Source organism: Pseudonaja textilis, chromosome 16 (genome assembly GCF_049901715.1).
Source record: "Pseudonaja textilis isolate UNSWEBS1 chromosome 16, rPseTex1.2, whole genome shotgun sequence".
NCBI lineage: Eukaryota > Metazoa > Chordata > Lepidosauria > Squamata > Elapidae > Pseudonaja > Pseudonaja textilis.
The window spans coordinates 63517-84924 of NC_142005.1; the positions used below are offsets into that span (position 1 = coordinate 63517).

The following is a 21408-nucleotide window of genomic DNA, read 5'->3' on the forward strand; positions in this document are numbered from 1 at the left end:
TTCTTTGCAACTTTTTATTATATTTTTCTCTAAAAAAAAAGCATATACACCATAGCTCCAAGTAGATAAAAAAACAAAGATATGACAGAATAAATAAGCAGCCCAGGAGAGATTTGGCATAGCAAACCGAGCCTCCTCCGAAAGACAGAAAAAAGGATCTACTAGGGCAGGGGTCTCCAACCTTGGCCACTTTTAAGCCTGGCGGACTTCAACTCCCAGGATTCCCCAGCCAGCTTTGTTGCCAAGGTTGGAGACACACACCCCCCCCCCGCACTAGGGGGTTGCCAGATCAGCCTCTCTTCCAACTGCCCGGCCAGCCATTGACTACAAACAGCGGGGCCTTGGCGTCTTATCCTCCTGCCTCCTGGTCTTTCGCCCCGGCCGAGGGTCTTCCTGGGAGACAAAGTGGCAGAGCAGCAGATCGGAGGGTGGTTGTGTATCTGAACACAAACGAGTGGGACAATGGAGGGTAAGGCCCCCAGTCTGGTCTATAACTCGCCACAGCCAACCCGTTGTTGCCAATTCGCCACGGTCAGCTCCCCCCAGGACAACTTGACATATGGGGAAACTTGCCATGGGCCAACTTGCGGAGGGCCAATTCAGTTTAATTCTTTAATTTTAAAATAATTTAAAATTTTGTCATTTGTAGTTCGTCTCTCCTTTGGCATCCCTTAAGGATTCTGTTCTACTGTGCCGAAGATGGTTTTTTCAAGACGCAGCTGGAATTCTTTTTTCTCTGAAAAGGTTTCGCTTCTCATACCAGAAGCTTCTTCAGCTCTGACTGGATGGTGGGGAACGGAAGGGTTTATACTCCTTGCAGGCAGCTTGGTCATTTGCATCCTTTTAAAGGGTCCTTGAGGCCACTTGGAGGTTTATCTATATCCTCAGGGTCACCTGAGTAGTTTCAGCAGTTCCAAGGCGGCTCCACACCCATTTACACCACTCAGGTGACCCCGAGGACGCAGATAAACCTCCAAGTGGCCTCAACGACCCACTAAAAGGATACAAATGACCAGCTGTCTGCAAGAAGGATAAATCCTTCCCCTTCCCACCATCCCGTCAGAGCTGAAGAAGTTTCTGGGATGAGAAGCAAAATATCTTCAAAGGAAAAAAAACAGAAAGTCCAGTTGCCTCTTGGGAAAAAAAGCACCTCAGTCCCACCTCTGGACTGAGAATCTCCAGAAACAATCTATTCCATTATGACTTCAATATTAACAGATAACAGATAATCAGAGTTGGAAAGGACCTTGTAAGTCATCTAAGTCCAACCCCCCCACCCAAGCAGGAGACCCTACTCCATTTCTGACAGATGGGAATCCAATGTCTTCTTGAAAGCCTCCAGTGATGAAGCTCCCAGAACTTTTGAAGGCAACTTCTGTTTCATCAATTGATCGGTCTCACTATCAGGAAATTCCTCCTTATTTCCAGGCTGAATCTCTCCTTGATCAGTTTCCATCCATTATTCCTTGTCAATAGTGTCTTGTCCTGCAGGGAGCTGGCCATGGCGAATAGTCATATAAACCCCTCCCGGGAACAACTAGGAAAACTTCAGCTGTCCCAGAAAAAAAAACATTCCCTTCGATTGAAACCGAAGCACTTTGGAAGAAAATCACACAATGAGCAAGTGTGGCTCACAAGCAGTGTTCAAATTAATCCACAGCAATCGTACAATGAGAATTCTGCCTTCTCCACCAAGGCTGTGACAAATAATGCAGAAAGTGAAGCTTTGCAAAATGACAGTTCCCTTCATTCTATCTCAGACCGTACTTGGCTCCCACCGACTCCGTCGGGGCTGTTCTGGCTACGCCATCCCATCCTCCCAAGGGTAGGACTTCCACGGTGGAGGCTCAACCCCCTGGCTGGCTGAGGAGGCGGGAGAGGAGGCCAAGCAGCTGGACTTGGAAAGCTTCGAACTGAAAACACACACACACACACACACACACAAAACTCAGGACACATACATAAATATATAAATAAGCTGTGCAACGGACGATGCACTGCCCCTCGCGCTTACTTACACGTGTGCAAAAGGATGTGCAACCTTCATTTAGTCCTCAGGAAAGGGGATGGGGGAGAAATACAGAGAGAAAAGATCTTTGGAGTCGCCTTATGTACAAAAACTGAAAATATAGATTATCGTAATATAGATATGTATGTAGAGATCAGATTGATAAAGATCTTTCGTTCTCTGTACAGGATTGGTTTGGAAATACTTTTGAGGGGTAGGAAATACGAGATCGAAAGTGTAAAAAAATATCTTGTAACAGCAATAACCACCCGTCCCAGCAACAGAATGACGGGATTTTTGAGGGCAGGGTGGCAGGAGGTCCCTTGGTGCCTGAGCCCCACCCCTGCAAGCCCACTCCAGGTAGGCAATGCCAGGTGCCCCAACCAAATCCCCAAAAGTCCACCTAACACATTCCCATCCCTATGGTGACAGGATGGCGAGTCTATTTGGACTCCAAAAGCATCCAAAAAATCCGAACTTAGGAGTGTCCAAGAAGAGGCGTCTTCTGGGGGTGGCAGCCCGGCTTCCCAGAAATTGGGGTACAAGCTTTCCACTTTGCAGCTCAAACCTCTCGGGCAAGGTGTCCTCTGTAGCTTTTTCGCTCCAGGACAGGGCAAACATCCTGTCTTCTCTTCATAGAGATTTCCAAAAGGGAAGGTTTAACTGGAGGGAGCGCGTTTCCCAGCCTGCCGGCAGGTTTTTCTACCTCTTCCAAAAGAGCAGCCCTTCCCTGGCTGCCTGTGGGAATTCCTCCCAAGGATTCCTCAAAGGTTAACACCATTCCTTAGCAAATTAGATGCTTCTTGCAACGTTTACCTTACAACGTTTACCTTCTCCTCAGATGAACCCACCGAAGGTGCAGCCAGGATCCTCAAACGTTTCAACCCCAAGTTCTGGCAGAAAAACGTTGACGTGGGCGGGAATAAATTTAATTTTTTAAAAACTAAAACTAAAACAAAATTCAAATTAGCTTTTGTTCCCCTTTTTGGAAGCCCGTGGCTCTCAAAAAGCTAGCCGGATCCCACCAACTCAGTATTATCTGAAGCCTGGCAATGCCGTGGTTAGGCAGCCTCAGTGCCTCCTGCTGACCATGGCCTTCCCCAGCGTTGTAAAGAAACCACCATTTGTTATAATTGTGGTTTGTTGGACAAAACCCCAATTGCCTGTCTCATAGTAGGCAATAATCCTGCATCACTGAGAACCAAAAGCCCTCTATGGCTTAGCCCAGTGTGAGGACCCAGCCAAGGCTAAATCATAGTATACTGTAAAAAAAAGAGAGAGAGAGAGAGAGAGAGAGAACGGGGAGTAACAGAAAACAGTTCCCTTGTTATGCCTTTGAACCTCTAAAGAAGCTGCTGTCTTTTATAAGTATAGAAAATATACATTTAGGGAAAGGGGAAAAAAACACACACAACATTTGGTTGGAAAGTTGGCCCAGAGCTCTTTCCATGCATGTGTTGAGTGCTCCTTGCCCACAACGGAGTTCTGAAAATCCAAGAACCTGCAAACATTCACTTGGGCCTCAACTGGTCTAGCCAGGATCCTTAAAAAAAGATTATTATTTTTTTGTTTTAATACAAAGAAAGAGCCGGTTTCTGTGGTCCTGAAAAAAAAAAAAACATTCTCAATTCAAAATATTTTAACCTTCAAACCTCAAACGTGGAGCTTAAATGTGGAGTTGGCCAGGAGACTCTTGATTCAACAAATCTTGTGCCAAGCTTGAACCCGTGCGGTCCTGGCAACCTGTTCTGAGTTCGAGCCATGCTGAATTTCCAATGCTCCTGAGGGTCTCCTCTTGCTGCACTCCATCCAACCCAGCCCACCTTAAACCTGGGTTTCCATCAGCTAAGAACAAAATTCCATGATTTTTCTGTAACTTGGGACAGATTAGAGTGGGCCGTTGAACGCCCCCTTTAGTCCCTCGCTGGCTTAAGGATCCCATGATCCAAATTTAGCTGGGTGATTCCTCTGATTCAGAGATGGATCCCTCTGTGATTGCCAGGGACTGGGAGCTTGGCTTCTGGGAGTGTTTCCAGCTTTAAAAAAAATGCCATGTTTTTCCATAAGACGGTGGCACCCATGAAACGCTCTGCCGCCTGTGTCCTCTTCAGCTGCTGACATATGGCTGAAATTTCTGCCTTCCTCCAGAGAGGAATGAAGTCTCCCCCCCCAAAGGGGCGTCTCCCCCTTTAGTCCAGAGAGATGATGTCCGGCCGACATCCCGGCAGAGCTGGGCTGCTGCCCATGGCGCCGTGGCTCTCCCGCAAGCTGGCCGTGGGTGAAGACACCACACTGTTCATGCGGCTCCCAGTGGGGGAGCCGACCCCGCTGTGTGACCCCACCATGATCGGAGCCAGGGGGCTCATGAAATGCGGGGAGGGCCCCCGATACTGGAAAAAATGGCTCAGGGAATCCTGTTCATCCAGGGAGGTGATCACGGAAGGGCTGTAATGCTGCAAGAGGGAGAGAAAACAAACCCCCAACATTTGTTGCTTACGCCAGGGCAAAATACTCGTTGTAACAATAGTTAACAATAAGGTTAACTACCCTGCTTCCCCGAAAATACAACCTACCCTGAAAGTAAGTCCTAGTTTGACTTTTGAATGTGTGCCCAATATAAGCCCTACACCCAAAATAAGCCCTAGGTCAACTCAAAAATATTTCTCTGGTCTTTTAGAGTTGTCAGCAGAAAGGGAGTGGGGGAAGCAGTGCATTCCTTAGATTCTTTCATAGATAATGGATAGGCGGCTGAAGCTTCTGGCGCGCAAGATTATTACTGGAAAGCATGATTGAGGACTCTTGGCTATGGAGGTGTCCCATTGCAGAATATACATCCAGGGGGTGGGAAGGGGGAAACCAGGGTCAAGGGGGAAATGAATGGTGTGTCTCACAGTCGGCTACACCCAGGTAGCACTGGCCTGGTCACTCCTAATAAATCTTCTTTAAACTCTGAGAGATGTGGTCAGAGACTCATGATTTAAATGGGCGTGGATGCCAGAGCCTAGACACCCCAATTAAGATCCTGCCAACTCCAGAGTGGACTGGTAAAAGTTAAGATAGGGTGGGGATGGGGGGATGTAGCTGCCCTACTACTTACCTTTGGACAGTTGTAGCCAGGCCTCACCCACCCCGACACCTGCCTTGCCGGCCCATTACTTCTGCAGCCGGCAAGGCTGGCAAGACTTTTCTGAAGGCCTCTGTAGCTGATAACAAAACTCTGGATTGATCTGGAGTTCCATTATCCCCCTGCAGAGGCCTTCAGAAGCCGCAGAAGGTTCCTAAAGGCCTCTGACAGCGAAAAGGAGGCCGAGGGCAATGCACACAAGTGAGGTCAGTCAGTGGAGGACGTCCCCCGAAAATAAGACCTGGTCCCTTGTTTGGTGGCAGCAAAAATATATAAGACAAAATCTTATTACCCCCGCCATCACTCTGCTAAACACCTAATTCTCCTCTCCTCCCCTCTTCTCATTCTATCCTCTCTCCTCTCCGTTTTCCTCTCCCCTTCTCTTCTATTTTTCTTTTGAGCTGAGAACACTTGCAACAGCTGCTCTGAACTCTCAATCTTGCAAGTCTGAAATATATTAATTAATTAATTAATTAAAAGTAAGCTTGCTGGGGTTATCAAAGCAATTAAACACTATACGCCAAGAAAAGAGAAACCTCCCACTGTAATGGCCAGGCTGTGGATTTGGTGAAGGTTTGAAGGGGTGGTTGGGAGATGGAAGACAAGAGGGAAAACGTCAGAGGTGTATTCAGCAGGTTCTGACAAAGTTCTGGAGAACCAGTAGCGGAAATTTTGAGTAGTTCAGAGAACCGGCGAATACCACCACTGACTGGCCCCACCCACCCCATCTCTTCTCTGCCTCCCATTGAGTCCCAGCTGATTGGCTGGGCCTCCTTTGGTCGCCCTGCACAGGAGAACGGAGCTGGAAAGCAGGTCAGTGGGATGGGGAGGGGAGGGGGATTTTGCAGTATCCTTCCTCTGCCCCGCCTACCAAGCCACACCCACAGAACCAGTAGTAAAAAAATTTGAAAACCACCTCTGAAAAACATACCTGATTTTCACTTTGAAGGAAGGAAAACAAATCCAGACCTAGAGAAACGAAAAAGGAGAAAGCAACCTTAAATGCTAAAATGAATGTACCAAAGGGAAGGAAATGATTTTTAAACAAATACCATGTTTCTGCAACAATACGCCACCCCCCAATAGGAAGACCCAGCATGTTTTCTAGGCATAAAATGAAATTAAGCCCCTCCCCTCCAATTTAGGCCTATTTTAAAACATGCAAAATTGGGGGGGGGGAGGCGGGGGGGAACTTGCCATTAGGAGTGCCCCGTGGGCAGCTACACCTCACCACCAGCCACTCCTAATGGCCGATCATGGCAGAGCGCGAAGGGCTCCCTAACCCCGCCAAGCGCATTTGCTGCAGACCCGGGTCAGCGGGCGGGTGGCGGAGGGGGTGTGGATGTCTGCCGGCAGTGTTTCAGCTGCTTCTCGGGCCTCTGTAGCTTCCACAGTTCCCACCAATGGTGCCGCTGTTGTTGGAGACAGCGCTGGCGAGAGAGGGACAGCTGCAGCTCGGCCTGGGCGCGCTTGGAATGCAGGAATGGGCTGCTCACTGGGACTTTTGGAAACTTGCAGAGCCCAAGGTTGGAGCATCAAGGGTAGCAGCAGCAGAGATGCTCACTTGGCTCTTCTCACACCCACCCATCCGCTCAGGATTAAACCAAAACGCAGTGCGCAGTGCTCCCAGATACCTCAAAATGTTTTTTTTCTCTCCTGTTGTTGCGGGGACGTGGACGGGGAAAAAGTGGGAGTGACTCAGATGCTGTTGTTGGGGATGGCGCTGGCGAGAGGGGTGGCAGCACCGGCGGGCACCGTGGAAGCTACGGAGGCCCGAGAAGCGGCTGAAACACTGCCGGCGGACATCCACGCCGCCTCCGTCGCCCACCCATTCACCTGGGTCTGCAGCAAAGGTGCTTGGTGGGGGTAGGGAGCCCTCCACGCTCTGCCATGATCAGCCATTAGGAGCGGCTGGTGGCGAGGTGTGACGGCCTGCGGGATGCCCTAGGCAAGGGTGCGTGGGGGAGGGAAAGAAATTAATTCACCCCCGAAAAGACATCCTAGCCATTTTTTGGGGCCTCCCCCCAAAATAAGACCCGGCCTTATTATATCAGAAACACGGTATATATCCGCCGGACAGAGGTGTGGTATCTGGGCTTGCTTTGGCCCCTTTGAGGGCCGAGTCCACACCAGAAGCTGAAACCCATCCAAGACTGAGAAACCACAATTCTGCTAAGATAAATGAGCTTTAACCTCGATTGCTTTTCGTCTCGGGTTCTCCCTGGTTAGGGGAGAGAGAGCCCAAACTCGCCCCCTCCGGTACCACTTACCTTGGATGTCTGAAGGGACCGAATAAGAAGGGTGGTAGTCGGACAGCGGGAGGCTGGAGAGGTAATCGCTGCCCACTCCGGACATTGGAGGACTCCGCAGCACCGAGGAAGGCTGGTGGTCTGTATTTAAAATCCTAAAAGGAAAGGAAAGGTTAGCTGAGCCGGAAGGGCGTTTGGGTTCTGGGGGAGAAAGGGAACGTTTGCAGCAGCCTTTGGGGGGCGATTTTTTTTTTTTTCAGGGGATTGAGGGTCACAAATGAGTGGTGCGGTGACCTAGAGGTGGAGCTCTGGTCTCACCATCAGGTAGCTGTGAGTTCGATCCTCGGTAGAGGTAGGTATTTCTCTCTCTCTGGGCACAATGAGAATATATCTGCTGCGGGGGGAACTCTGCACTGGTGACAGGAAGGGCATTCGGCCAGTAAACCCTCAGCTCCATTTAGTTGCCCAGACTCCACTCCGCAAGGGATTATGGGCTCATTAAAAGATGATGATGATATTCAAAAAAGAAATGTGGAAAGAATATAAAATATATTGTATTACATATCTTTAAAAAAAACACTTTATTAAAGGTTTTAAAAAGTATATACAATACGTAATATACAACATTTCATTGCAAACAAAATCAATATGAAAAACGGACTTCCGGTTTGAAGGGCTTTGGCGACAGGCAGGAATCCGCAATTGTGCGTGGTTTCTGCCTGGGCTCGCCGCTGGAGCGCCTCGAGCGGGCTGGTTTCGGGACTAAGCCACCCCGTAGAGGTGGTGAAGAGGGGTGAGATCGCCAGCAGGGTTGAGGAGAGCTGCATCTCTCCTCCTCAGCTGGCCAAACTCCCTTTCCCGAAGGCGATAGGAGCGGTGGTCAGAAATGGCCACCTCAAAGAAGCACTCAACCGGAAAAGAAAGTGCAGGAGGAAGATAAGAAGTGAAAGTTTTGGCTGACCGGGTTAAAAAGCAACAACCAAGGTACCCTGGAATTTAAATTTTATAAAAGATAACATCACTCCCAAAGAAGAGTCGGAAGCAATGAAAGAAAGTGAAAAGGGAAAGTTTTTTTTTTTTCTTCTCTCTCCTTCCTTACATTGACAACTAAGAGATCTGAATAAGAAATCGGAAAAATCCACTTTGGCATTAATAGGCAATTAAGCTGAAAATATAACTAAATACCAAAGGGACAATAAAGATTTCTGGATATTAAAAACTTTTTTTTCTATAAGTAGGAAGGGAGAGGAAAATAATAAGAGCAGGATCTGGAGGGAGGAGACTGCCTGGACTTCAAAAGAATCTAAAGTAAAATTTCAACAAGACTTCTAAAAGATACATTTTAACTGAAACTTTGCAACTAAATAGTAACCCCAGGAAGAGAAAGTGAACGTGTAAAAAGAAACAGCCTGTGTGTATTTGGATTGCTTGGTGACTTTTGGATTTTTGGTTATTATATTTGAATGACTAAAACCAATTGGGTGGTTGTTTAAATTTTTTTACAATGGCATGTGAAGGGACATAAGATTGTATTGTTATATTTGTAATAAAAATAATTTCAGAAAATTGGAAATAACATATGATTAAAAAGAGGGATAAAGTAGTTGGTGTGGTTTGGTGAAATGTTTGTAAATAAAATAAATGAAATAAAATAAATGAGAAAATTGAATTAGGAAGGAACAGGAACATTTTAATTAGTCAATGTTTTATAAAATATAAGTGAAGGGGGGGGGAATTAATTATGGAAAGTTTATAATTGTTCCCACAGAAGTATGATATTTATTTGAAAAGTAATGTGCAAAATGTTAAGATTTAAATGAATATTAATATTAATGATAGAATTGAATTGGAATGGATTGTTGTTTTAATTATATTATACATTTATATTTTTTTCTTTTTTTAAGAATACAGTGTGTAGTTTTAGAATGTACCAAGCAGAATCCTAATGGAAGTTATGTATTATATTAAGTGTTATAATTTTAGGGGAAAGATATAAAGGCGTCATACTCCAATCAGTGATTACAGGAGAAATTTTGTTTAATGAGAAAAGATAAGACAGTTGAAACAGGACAGACAAAGAATATAAGCACAATGATTTGAATTAAGATGAAATAAATAAAATAAAATTAAGAAAGTTAAAAGAGGGGAGAAGCTATGTAGAAAATGTAGAATAGTAATAAGATATGGAATGGAATATAAAAATGACCATGAACTTGAATATGTGTCTGTACCAAGAGATGTAACCCGGGATTATGCTGCTTTCAAAAAGGATGTTTTATGTTTTGTTTGTATGTTTTTAAAAACCAATAAAATTTATTTTAAAAAAATCAATATGAAAAACATAACAAATAAACATAAAACATATATATTTCTAATCAACTTAGATGGTGTTTTGTTTTCTCAAATTTTTTTTAACTAATATTCATTTCCTATTTCTGGTAAATACTCTTAATCTAACCCCTTTATTTTTCAATTCCTTATCTTCTTATTCCCTGGTTTTTATCCTTAATCCAATTGTACCATTTTTCCCAAATTGTACTATCTTTTGAGTCTACCTCATCCCTTAGTTTTGGGGTAAGTATGTCCATTTCAGTGCAGTCAAGAACCTTCTGGATTATCAAATTTGTTGGCATTTGGTCACCCTTCCAGCATTGTGCCAATGCATTTCTTGCTGCCGTAATTATATGGAGAATTAAATATTTCATTTCTTTTGCATAGTCACCGTTTTATCATTCCCAATAAAAATATTTCAGCCTTGAATTCTAGTTGAATATTTGTAATTTCTTTTATCCAAATTCTATTTTTTTCCAGTATTTTTTACTTTTGGGGCAAAGGCATCAAGTATGGAAGAAGTATTTGTATTAGATATCTTTACGTCTGGTAGAGCTTATGCTCAATGCTGAAAGCACAGCTGCATACCATCGGATGAACTGATTATTCCAAAAATAATGGCATGTGCTGAACTGGACAATTGACTTTAGTGGTACAAGAGAAAGAGGAGTCTGAATACTATAGAATTTAGGGGAAATGGTATAATTGGATCGAACTAAAACAGAAAATGAAGGAATTAAAGATAAGCAACTTATAGATTAAATGTATATATTTGTACAAAATTGTATATATTTGTAAATATGCACAAAATATAGAAATGGATGAGATGGATGCTACAAAACTGTTAACGTCATGATATTTATGTTTTGTTTTATTTTTAAAATATATAAAAGACTAATAAAGTTTTTTTTAAAGGAGCTTATGATGGTGTCAGATCCGTGTATCTGTCATTTCTTCAATGGAAGAAGAAAAGGAGGGAGGAGACTGATAAAGAAATCCTTTCTTGATGTAACCTGAATATATTTAATCTTATATCGAATTTGTATAACCTACACACGATACAATGGAGGGATGAAACCCAGATGGCCGGAACCTATCACCTCTGAGAGAGACAGTCAGGAGATGAAGAGACCATAAAAATTCCACAGTGAGATGTGTCCTGGGAAACTCTGAAAAAGATCGTTCTAAAAAGGAGGTGGGGGGGAATTAACATATTGACTCTTTGTTTTACTAAATACACATCAAGATAAACTCCCTTATCTATCTCTGCATGCCTGAGAGACCTTAGATGCTGCTTTTAACCCCTACATGAATTGTCTCACTTTTTGATACGTTTTGATATGTTTTCAGAAGTTCATTCTAGTTGATTGAATGGGAAAAGTTCTGTAGCCTGACAGATGGAGGGTCACAAACCTGTGGGAGGAGGAGCTGGGGAGTTTCCACTTTTTTCTTTCATTGTTTTTATTGAATTTTGGAATTTGAAATCCCCCCATGGATGCGCGCCACCCCACCCCACCCACTCCCTGCATGTGTGGCAAAGACCCATAGGTTCGCCATCACGGTGCTAAGAGCTTTTCCATCACGGAATCTGGCTAAAAGAAATCAGACAAGCCAGAGGAGGAAAAGTTTCCTCCCCTCGTGCCCACAGCCCCCTACCCTTTTGGTCCGGGTGCCGGCGGGATGGCTGCGATGGCGACAGGACACACTTTCTTGGCAGGGGGTTCCTCCTCATCTGAAGAGCTGTCCAAGGTCAGGTCAATCACCTCCACCTTCTTCTTGTTGTCGGGCAGCTGCTTTCCATCCGAGCTTACTGTGTACAGGGAGGCTGGAACACAACGAAGACAATGCTCAGAAACGCATTTTGTGTGATGACTGTTCTGACCAAGGCTTCCCGAGACCAAAATTAAGCACACGCTTAGGTAAAACAACTCTTTGTTTTATTTCGACACTGGGAATTATGTTCATTCCCAGCCCGTAATGAGTCCTAAACAGTCCCTTGAGATAAGCACCCACCTTTCTCTCCTTTGAATTGCTGCCAAGAACAAAAGTGCCAAATGAATTATAAAAAACCAACCAAAGTACAAACTCCGCACACAGCTTCAAGGATTAATCCGAACAGTATGAACGACTTTGCTTCCTGCAAAGGTTTCATCAACTTGGCTTGTCTTTTGTACCTTACGGGAGGGGCAATCACCTCCCTGCCTTACTCCTGAGTCGCCCCTTTTGTTTCAGCTGCTCTTGCCTTCTAGCAGCCCTGCACACACGCACACTAGGAAGAGGCTCCCCTTGTTCCTCTGCCTTGCTTCTGCCAGACTCTGGAGGTTGCACCCCACTCCCAGATGGTCCTGGCCCCATCTCTGCACTGGACGCAGGACCCTCATCTGAATCCTCTCCAGACTCCCGGACTAGTCCCCGTTCTTCCCCACTGTCCGACTCCACTGCTGTCTCCACAGGCTGCTGGCGAACCACAACAAGGACCCGGGGCATGGCACAGAGGTAATAAAGGCAGCTGGCAGTTTGCCCCTTTATGGCTACGAATTTCCCCAAATGCTCCCACGTTTCTGGCAAGTCCCAGAGCAAATTGATGACCCATACACACACAGACACCCACACACACCAGCACTGTGAGCACCACAGCTGCAAAGCAAGAAATCCAGAAAGAATTCAAGGAATCCAGAAAAGTTCAAACACCAGCACTCCACACTCCAGGAATTCAGTGTTTGTTCCCGATAAATACCTCTCCCACACAGTGTCTCTTTAAGTCTCAGTCCCCAGGTGTGCTTTGTGGAGAGGGGCGGGGCGCTCTCCTCCTGAGTAGTCAGGTCAGTCAGCACTGTTCTCACCTTCTCTCCACTCTCCATGCTCTTGGATCAGGAGGGGGTGCTCTCTGTTCACCGCCTGAGTTCTTGTCTCTCATGTTCACTGCTTAGCGTCTCCTACTCATCCTGCCCCCCTTCCTCCCTGCCTACAAGCTGTCCCAATCCTGAAAGGCCCTGGCCTGACTGGGCCTGCTCCTCCCCTTTTTCCTCCCAAGTCAACGAAGCTGCCTGTTATGCCCCTGTCAGAGTCTGAATCCAAGGCGGAAGATGAACAGCTGACAGGGAGTGGGAGTGTGGCTCCGTTGGCTGTGGAGAAAACTGGGGAAGGGCAAAGTCTGGCTGGGCAGAGCAGGGGAGAGGTAGAACAAGGGAGAGGGAGTTTAAATGAAGACCCAGGCCCACCCACTCTTCATCTTAGGGCACGCAGGGAGGAACGGAGAAGAGAGCAACGTGGGTTGTATGGCTTACGGGGAAGGAAATTACTTCATTTTGCCTTGATTGGACTTATAGTTCCAGTTTGTGTTGACCACGTTTTGGACTTGATTCTCTGCAGTCAAAGGCTGTTCCTGGGAGAGTTTTTCTCCAGCCCAGAAGGTAACCAGGACACTGGGGGCAAAGTTGGAGCTAATAAAGGGACTCCTAGTGATTATCTGACTGTGTTGCCTTTGTGCCACACCCTGGGTTGTCACACCGCCTCCTTTATCTCCATTGGCTCCAGTTCCAGCTCGTCTTCCTCCACAGACTCAAGCTTCGATGGGGGGCATGAGACTTCTGATGGCTGGCCTTGTACAGGGCACAAACCCTGGGACCCCATAATGCTAAGTCGTTGGCCATTTAGAAACCACAAAGGCACAGCATGCAAACCTGAAATCAATCAGCCCACGTTGAAACTTAGATTAATAGGTAAAGGTTCCCCTCGCACATCCATGCTAGTTGTTTCCAGCTCTAGGGGGCGCTGCTCACCATGACAAAGCCGAAGAGTCAGTGCTGTCCAAAGACGTCTCTGTGGTCATGTGGCCATCAGGACTAAACATGGAAGCCGCACGGAACACTGTGACCTTCCCACCAAAAGGGGCCCTATTTTTCTACTTGCATTTTTTTTTTTACGTGCTTTCAGACAGTGGGGAAGAAAGGGGACCAGTCCAGTAGTCTGGAGAGGACCTGTACGAGGGTCCTGCGTCCGATGCAGAGATGGTCCCCAGCCCACTGGTTGGCGACCAATGGAGTAGAAGATCTCCAGGTTCCCTTTCAGCCCTAGGATTCTCTTCCATTCGCCAGAGCTAGAATTCCGGAAACTGGCTGAATCCAGCCACCAAACTGGCTATCCCCAAGAGAGCAACTACCACAAAAGGAGGAGGTGCCTCCAATAATTAACACTGCAATTGTGCAGAGGAACCTCCGTGCCACACAACGGGAGCAAGCTGCTACATGCAAGCCCCCAGATTTGAGACTTCTTGTGCCAAAGACCCCTCTCTGCTCCTGGCACCACAGCCCCCACCCCAACCCAAAGCCAGGGCCCTCCTTTCATGCCCAAGCCCCCACAGCCAGTGCTCCAAAGCCAAGCCTTTTTACCTACCTTCCAGTCCATTGTAAGCAGACGGCTGGCAAACCTCCTGGTTCTCTTTCTTGGGCTTCATGGGGCACCAAGACCCGTCTTCCATGAACTGGATCTCATCGCAGTCCGTAACAGAGTTCAGGATCTCCATGAACAGCCTGGTGAGGGAGGGAGAGCAATTCAGAAGCAGGGACAGTCTGATGAAAAGTTTTGTGCTAGTCTGATGAAAAGAAGGACCAGGGGTGACATGATGGCAGTCTTCCAATATCGATGGGGCTGCCACAAAGAAGACGGAGTCAAACTATTCTCCAAAGCACCAGAGGGCAGGACAAGAAGCCATGGGTGGAAACTAACCACGGAGAGAAGCAACTTGGAACGAAGGAGGAATTCCCTGACAGTTAGAACAATTAATCAGTGGAACAGCTTGCCCCCAGAAGTTATGAATTGTTAAGGTATTGGGATTTAAGAGCTGACCAGATGTGAAGCTGATGCAATGTAAGGCTGATGCAATGAAGATGAATCAGCATTGGTATTGCCTCTTTAAGACTAAGTGAGTCTACAGAAGTTTTACCCCTTTAAAAGGTGTTTATATAAGGCAGACATTAGAGGGCATATTTTCTCTCCTTGTGTTCTGTATCCATTGCAGAGTTCTCCATACAGAGTTAAGAAAATTGATTGCTTGTCAGGTATTTGCTACTATGTATATTTCTGTATATGTCTCGTATATAAACCACGGTTGAATGTCTAAGTCTCTGTGGGCTGTGTTTTGCTCCTGGGTTGTCTCATGATAGTAGTCAGGCTGCAAACACTCTGACAAGAATGTTCCAACACTGGAAGTTTTTAAGAAGAGATTGGATAACCACATGTCTGAAATGGTATAGGATTTCCTGCCTAAGCAGGGGGTTGGACAAGAAGACCTCCAGGGTCCCTTCCAACTCTGTTATTCTATTCTAAAACTCTGTTTTAAATAAGAAACTAGCCAACAGATGAGAATCAGAACGAAGGCATTTATAAATTATCTACTATTTCCAGTTATCTCTGGAAATTATATCTGAACTGGTGTAGGGCAGGAGTCGCCAACCTTTTGGACCTCAGGGACCACCAAACTCATAATTTTAAATCCCATGGACCAGAGACCCTGGGAAAATTTCAAAAACAGTCTGCAGGAAAATCCCCCACCCCGTTTTCCAACCGATCGATCATTCTTTATTTGGGATCGCAGGATACCGTCTTCAGCTCTGTTCTCGGGGGTGGGGGGAGACTTTTGCCTTCATGCAAGGAAAGCAGCAGAAGTCTTTCTTTCTCTACCCCAAACCCCGCCAGAAATGAGTCTTTGTGAGACTTGTCGCACCGGCACAGCCTCTTGGAGCCGGAGGCCCTGCAGGGTCCCAAAGACTCATTTCTGGCGGAGTTTGGGGGAGAGAAAGAAAGACTTTTGCTGCTTTCCTTGCACGCAGCCAAAAGCAGGAGAAAGAAGCGGAAAGAAGCAGCCCAGTGGCCAGGCCAGGCGTGTGGGGCAACTCCCCCCACACTCTTTCCCCCTCCCCTCACTACCTCGTGTTGTTTGCAATGCAAACGACGCAAGCCTTGTGTTCCCACATAACCTGGATTAATTTCTCTGGGGGGTGACATTTCTTTGTGGACGACCAAAATTTTCTTGCGGACATCAGTGGTCCCCGGCCCACCAGTTGGCGACCACTGGTGTAGGGTATCCTGCTTGAGCAGGGGGTTGGACTACAAGACCTCCAAGGTCCCTTCCAACTCTGTTATTTTAAATTACAGCTGATGGACAGCTGGTAGGAACTTCCCACAGATGTTCAAAAAAAGAAAAAGAGGAAAAGTGATCAATTACATTTAAGATTTAACATGTAGGGTCTCCTGAAAGGCAGCAACGAGGAGAGGGAGCCCAGGGCTTCCCCAGCATTACCCATCAATGATCAAGCCCTCATAGGGAGCCTTCTTATCACAGACGGGGCACGTCCAGGTTGGCTTCTTCTCGTTCATCTGAAGGTACAGGGCGGCGTCGAAGCACTGCAGGTGGGTGCAGGTAAAGGCACGACAGGGAACGATCAGCCGCATCTTGCCCAGCTGGAAGCAGGGAGGGAGAAAGGGGTGGCAAGGGTGAGTAGCTTGGGAAGGACCGAGACCCCCGGCGTGCCCCTCTCAACATGGCATCCTCGCCCGCCGCCGAGTTCAACGTTCTGCATCCTAACCCTAACCCTAACCCAAGACATTCCAGGTCAAAATTCAATCAGGTTTATTACTGTCAGAGACCAGAGGAAATAAAAACACTCAGTGAATATCCAGTTAAAAATTCTCAACCAGGGGTGTCAAACTTGTGGGTCGCGGGCCAGATGCATCATGCGCTGGCCAGGCCTATCCCCTGGTTTAGCAAAGGGAGGGGGGGGAAAGTCTTGAGATGTCACGTGATGACGACAGGACGACACGAGTTTGACACCCCTGTCCTAGAATAAAATAATAAATAACAGATAAAATCCTTCCAACAGTTCCAAGAAGGCTCCACATCCATTTGCACCACTCAGGTGACCCTGAGGACACAGATAAAACCCCCAAGTGGCCTCAATGACCATCTAAAAGGATGCAAATGACCAGCAGTCTGCAAGGAGTGTAAATCCTTCCCTTCCCCTCCATCCAGTCAGAGCTGAAGAAGCTTCTGGGATGAGAAGTGAAGCATTTTCAAAAGAAAAAAAGGAAAAAATCCAGTGGCCTCCTGAAAAAAGCACCTTTGGGACAACGAGGACCTGGATGGTTGAGAATCTCAATAGACAACAGATAAAATCTAATATTAAAACCCAATGTGTCAGTAAAAGAAGGTTTCTGGGGCGGAAACTATCCAACCGTAAATACATTTTATGGGGTTTCTTCTTGGTATTAAGCAGAGTTTTTTTTCCCAAATATTAAAAAAGACTAACAGTAAATCTTGTTAGCAGACATTTACCGGACACATGAGGGACACTCGCAAACTTGTGGTGGCGATTTCACTGTCAGGATCAGCTGTCAGTTTTTCTTTGACTGCAAGAGAGGGGGGTGGGGGGAATTTAGAATCCTAAGCACAAATAATACACAGAAGAGAGTTATTTATCGTATGGCATAACATATATGGACTTACGACATGTATTAACTTTTCACGTAGATTTAAAAAACACAATAAAATAGGAATGTTAAAAGGAGACAGAGACACATACATATAGAGACATATATATAAGAGAGGTAAGATATAGATAAGAGATAGATAGATAAGATAGATAAGAGATAAAGATAGATAAGATATAAGATAGTTAAGAGATAGATAGAATAAATAAGATAGAAAAGACAGATACATAGATAAAATAGATAAGAGATAGAGATATAGAGATAGATAAGATAAATAAGATAAAATGAATAGATTAGATGAGACAGATGGATAGATAAGAGGTAAGAGATAGATAAGAAGTAAGAGATATAGATAAGATAGATAAGAGATAGAGATAGATAGGAGATAAGATAAAAAAGGGATAGGTAGGTAGGTAGATAAAATAGAGACAGAGATAGATAGATAAGAGATAAGATAGATAGGGATAGATAAGATAAATAAGATGGATAGATTAGATAGATGAGACAGGTAAATAAGAGATAGAGATATAAATATATGTATATGTATTGACTTATGACAATTGAGCCCCAAATTTCTGTTACTAAGCGAGACATTGGTTAAGGGAGTTTTGTACCCTTTTACCTTTCTAGCCACAGTTGTTAAGTGAATCATTGCAGTTGTTTCAGATTTCAGATTTGGGATTCCCCAGTTGTGCCAGTTTACTATCCAATAAAAAAAAGAACTTTTGAGAAGATGTCTGTCTCGGAGTTTTATTTGCTGGAGTGGAGGTTTTCTGGAACGCTGACACTTGATTCTATCCCTCTGTTGATGCAGCCTAGAATTGTGTTGGCTTTTTTGGCCGCTGCAGCACATGGCTGGCTCATATTTAAGTGACCGTCCACTAGGACTCCAAGATCCCTCTCACCAGTCACTACGAGAGTATCAGAGTATTTTCATGAACTGGAATAGAGCTTGGTAACAAGGTCAGCCAATGAACAGGCATAGCAACTAAGTCAGCCAATGAGGACTGCTTTGGAAACTGAAACTAGAAGTAGCCTAGGCTGGAAACTGAAACAAGAAGTAGCCCAGGTGTGGCTCTGTATTAAGCTCTGCAGCTCTGAAGCTATGTGAAGCTCTGAGTCTGTCTATTGAAAATGAAACTGCTTCTCTCCTCTGCTGTGTGTCTTGCTTGCCTGCTGAACTAAAGTGAAACTGATGTCTGTTTCTGAGCTCCTGAGTTGCTGTTCTGCTCTGAACCTGTAACATGTCTGCTTCTGTTTGAGTTTGCTCCATGCTGGAGAAATCTACAACTGGTATTGTAAAATTTACTTTGTGTTTATGAAGAAGTTAAATGAAGCTTCAGCTGCCTATGTTTATTTTTCTGGCACTGAATTAACGCTGCAAAACTCCAAATATGGAGGATACCACCTATGCCGCTACACCTGTGTGTTTGGTTTTCCTTGCCTCAATGTAGAACCTTACTTTTCCCCCCACTGAGTTTCATTTTGTTAGATGGTGCCCTGGGTTCGAGCCTGTCATTTTTAAGACCCCCAGGCAAGTGAAGGGCAGCTGCTGCCAGACCCTCGGGGCTGCTGGGATAGCCATCAAAAGAACCAGGGACTCACTCAGTGCTCGGGAGTGATCAGGGTTCCGGATGCCCTTGGCCCTCAACTTCTGCAGCAACGTTACCGAGGTCAGCTGCTTCACCAGGTAAACGGAGAGGGAGTAATTCTGGAGAGAGCAAAAGCAGGATTAGGTCATGGAGAGAGACAGAGAGAGAGGTATATTGAAGAAGCTGGGCTCTGACTTAACTTGATAAATACATTTATTTGCTTAAGCAAGAGGCTTCATTCTGATTCTCATGTGTTGGCTAGTTTCTTTAGCAGAACAGAATAACAGAGCTGGAAGGAGTCTTGGAGGTCTTCTAGTCCAAACCCCACCCCCCGCTTGAGTAGGAAACCCTATACCATTTCAGACAAGTGGCTCTCCAATCTCTTCTTGGAGCAGTGTTGGGGGCAATATGCTGACTCAGTAAACCGCTTAGAGAACGCTGTAAAGCACTATAAAGCGGTATATAAGTCTAAGTGCTATTGCTATTATTCTGGAGGCAAGTTGTTCCACTGATTAATTGTTCTAATTGTCAGGAAATTATTCCTTAATTCTAAGTTGCTTCTCTCCTTGATAAGTTTCCATCCATTGCTTCTTGTCCTGCCTTCTGTTCTTTGGAGAATAGCTTGACTCCCTCTTCTTTGGGGCAGCCCCTGAGATATTGGAACACCGCTATCATGTCTCCCCTAGTCCTTCTTTTCATTAGACATACCCAATTCCAGCAACCGTTCTTTATATGTTTTAGCCTCCAGTCCCCTAATCTTCTTTGTTGCTCTTCTCTGCACTCTTTCTAGAGTCTCAACCTCTTTATTGCATCGTGGTGACCAAAATTGAATGCAGTATTCCAAGTGTGGCCTTACCAGGGCCTTATAAAGTGGTATTAACACTTCACGTGATCTTGATTCTATCCCTCTATTTATGCAGCCTAGGACTGTGTTGGCTTTTTTGGCAGCTGCTGCACACAGCTGGCTCATATTTAAATGGTTGTCCACTAGGACTCCAAGAGTTCCCAAACCTTTCTGGCTTTGTAGCCTGGCTGGGCAGTGGGCTGTGGCCCAGGGATTTGGAACCCCTGATTTAAAAGGATTTCTATGGCTGCTTATCTTAAGCAACTGGAGATAACTCACAATAACAAGGGATACTAACCCTCCCTTAAGGCCCCTGCCCGTTGTAATTGTCTCGGTCCAAACACAGGCCACACAAAATTGGCTGTTCCACAAACAAAAGAATTTGCTGTTAAATGGTTAGATGGTCGAGAGCAAAATATAATGAAAATAATTGGCGGTTTCCATTTCTTTCTTAGACTCCGTTGAAAGGGTTGGATTTAATCTTCCAAAGAAATTCAACGCAAGGAATTTGAAATGGGGCCTTTTTGTCATATAAAGCCACTAAGATGTTCAGCCAAGGCTCTACTTTCAGAGAAAGTCCCTTTTGGATGTGGCTGGATTCACATAACCCAGTAAATCTCAGTTCTTGTATTCACCCAATGTGTTAAACCTCAAGTATGTAATTTTCAATATTGTGAAGACTACCACTCTCATGCCCCGCTCGTGCCCCTCTTCGTCCTAGAGAAAGTTTTGTTTCAAGAGTCCAGCCTCCATTCCTATCCATGTCCACAATTTGCTGGGTGTGCACTCAATGGGGCCATCCAATTTAGACTACCTTTAAACCCAGCTTAACAAAGCTTCGTCGTCACATTTACACAATGTGTAATATCTAATATCTAATGAAACCACAGGCAGTCTGTGGCAGATTTTGAAATCAGAAGCCCCTTTTATGACATTAAAATATCTTTTTCAAATGTTGGAAAATTCTTCTTGCTCCAAATAATTATTTCAAGCTCCACAAAATATTTTGAAATTGAGTGTCAACTCAAAAGATATTTCTATGGTCTTTTTAGAGCTGCCAACAGAAAGGGAGGGGGAAAGGGTTTGAAAGGGCAGTGTGGCAGCTTGCAAAACCGAAACTGCATTCCATAAATGTTTTCAGAGATAGTAACTAGGTGACTGAAGTTTCTGCCTTGCAAAATTCTAACTGGAGAACATGATTGATGACTCTGGGCTATGGATGTGTCCCATTGGAGATTATGAACTATGATGCAGGGAGGGAAAACCAGGGTCAAGGGTGACAATGATGTGTCTCAGTGCCGGACATGTTAACTCCCAATAAATCCTTTTGAAGTTTTGGAAGTTTGGCTCGAGATTCAGGATTTAAATGGGGGTAACTGGTGGAATCCTGACATGGAGAGGATTCAAATTCATATTGCAAACCCCAGATCCTGGCTGCACAACATTCATACAAGGAATGTTGTGAATTCTATGAAGACAAATGCTGGTTTCTCACAATAAACTGGACCAAATGACCTAACTCCACTCATTTTGTGTACAACTAGTCCTCAACCTATGACCACAACTGAGCCCAACATTTCTTTTTCGGAGACGTTTGTTGAATGAGTTTGGGCCCTATTTTACGACTTTTCTTGCCACAGTTGCCAAATGAATCACTGCAGCTGTTAAGTTAGTCACCCGGTCGTTAAGTGAATCTGGCTTCCTCCTTGACTTTGCTTGTCTGAAAGTCACAAAACGTGACCCCCAGGACCTTGCGACCATCATAAATATGA

The 21408-nt window shown here is 45.2% G+C and overlaps 1 protein-coding gene across 3 annotated transcripts in view; it reads right to left on the reverse strand.

Annotated features, from left to right (window-relative positions):
• The window catches only part of PIAS3 (protein inhibitor of activated STAT 3), a 48829-nt gene continuing 27421 nt past the window's right edge, over positions 1–21408 (reverse strand). For all 3 annotated transcript variants that reach the window (XM_026721831.2, XM_087913754.1, XM_087913753.1), the window contains 8 exons: positions 18806–18911; positions 17046–17119; positions 16014–16174; positions 14108–14244; positions 11369–11537; positions 7403–7536; positions 6064–6101; positions 1–4461 (listed from right to left, as the gene is read on the reverse strand). In XM_026721831.2, the coding sequence (XP_026577616.1) occupies positions 4198–4461; positions 6064–6101; positions 7403–7536; positions 11369–11537; positions 14108–14244; positions 16014–16174; positions 17046–17119; positions 18806–18911 (1083 nt within the window). In that variant the 3' untranslated portion in view covers positions 1–4197. The remainder of the gene's footprint in view (positions 4462–6063; positions 6102–7402; positions 7537–11368; positions 11538–14107; positions 14245–16013; positions 16175–17045; positions 17120–18805; positions 18912–21408) is intronic.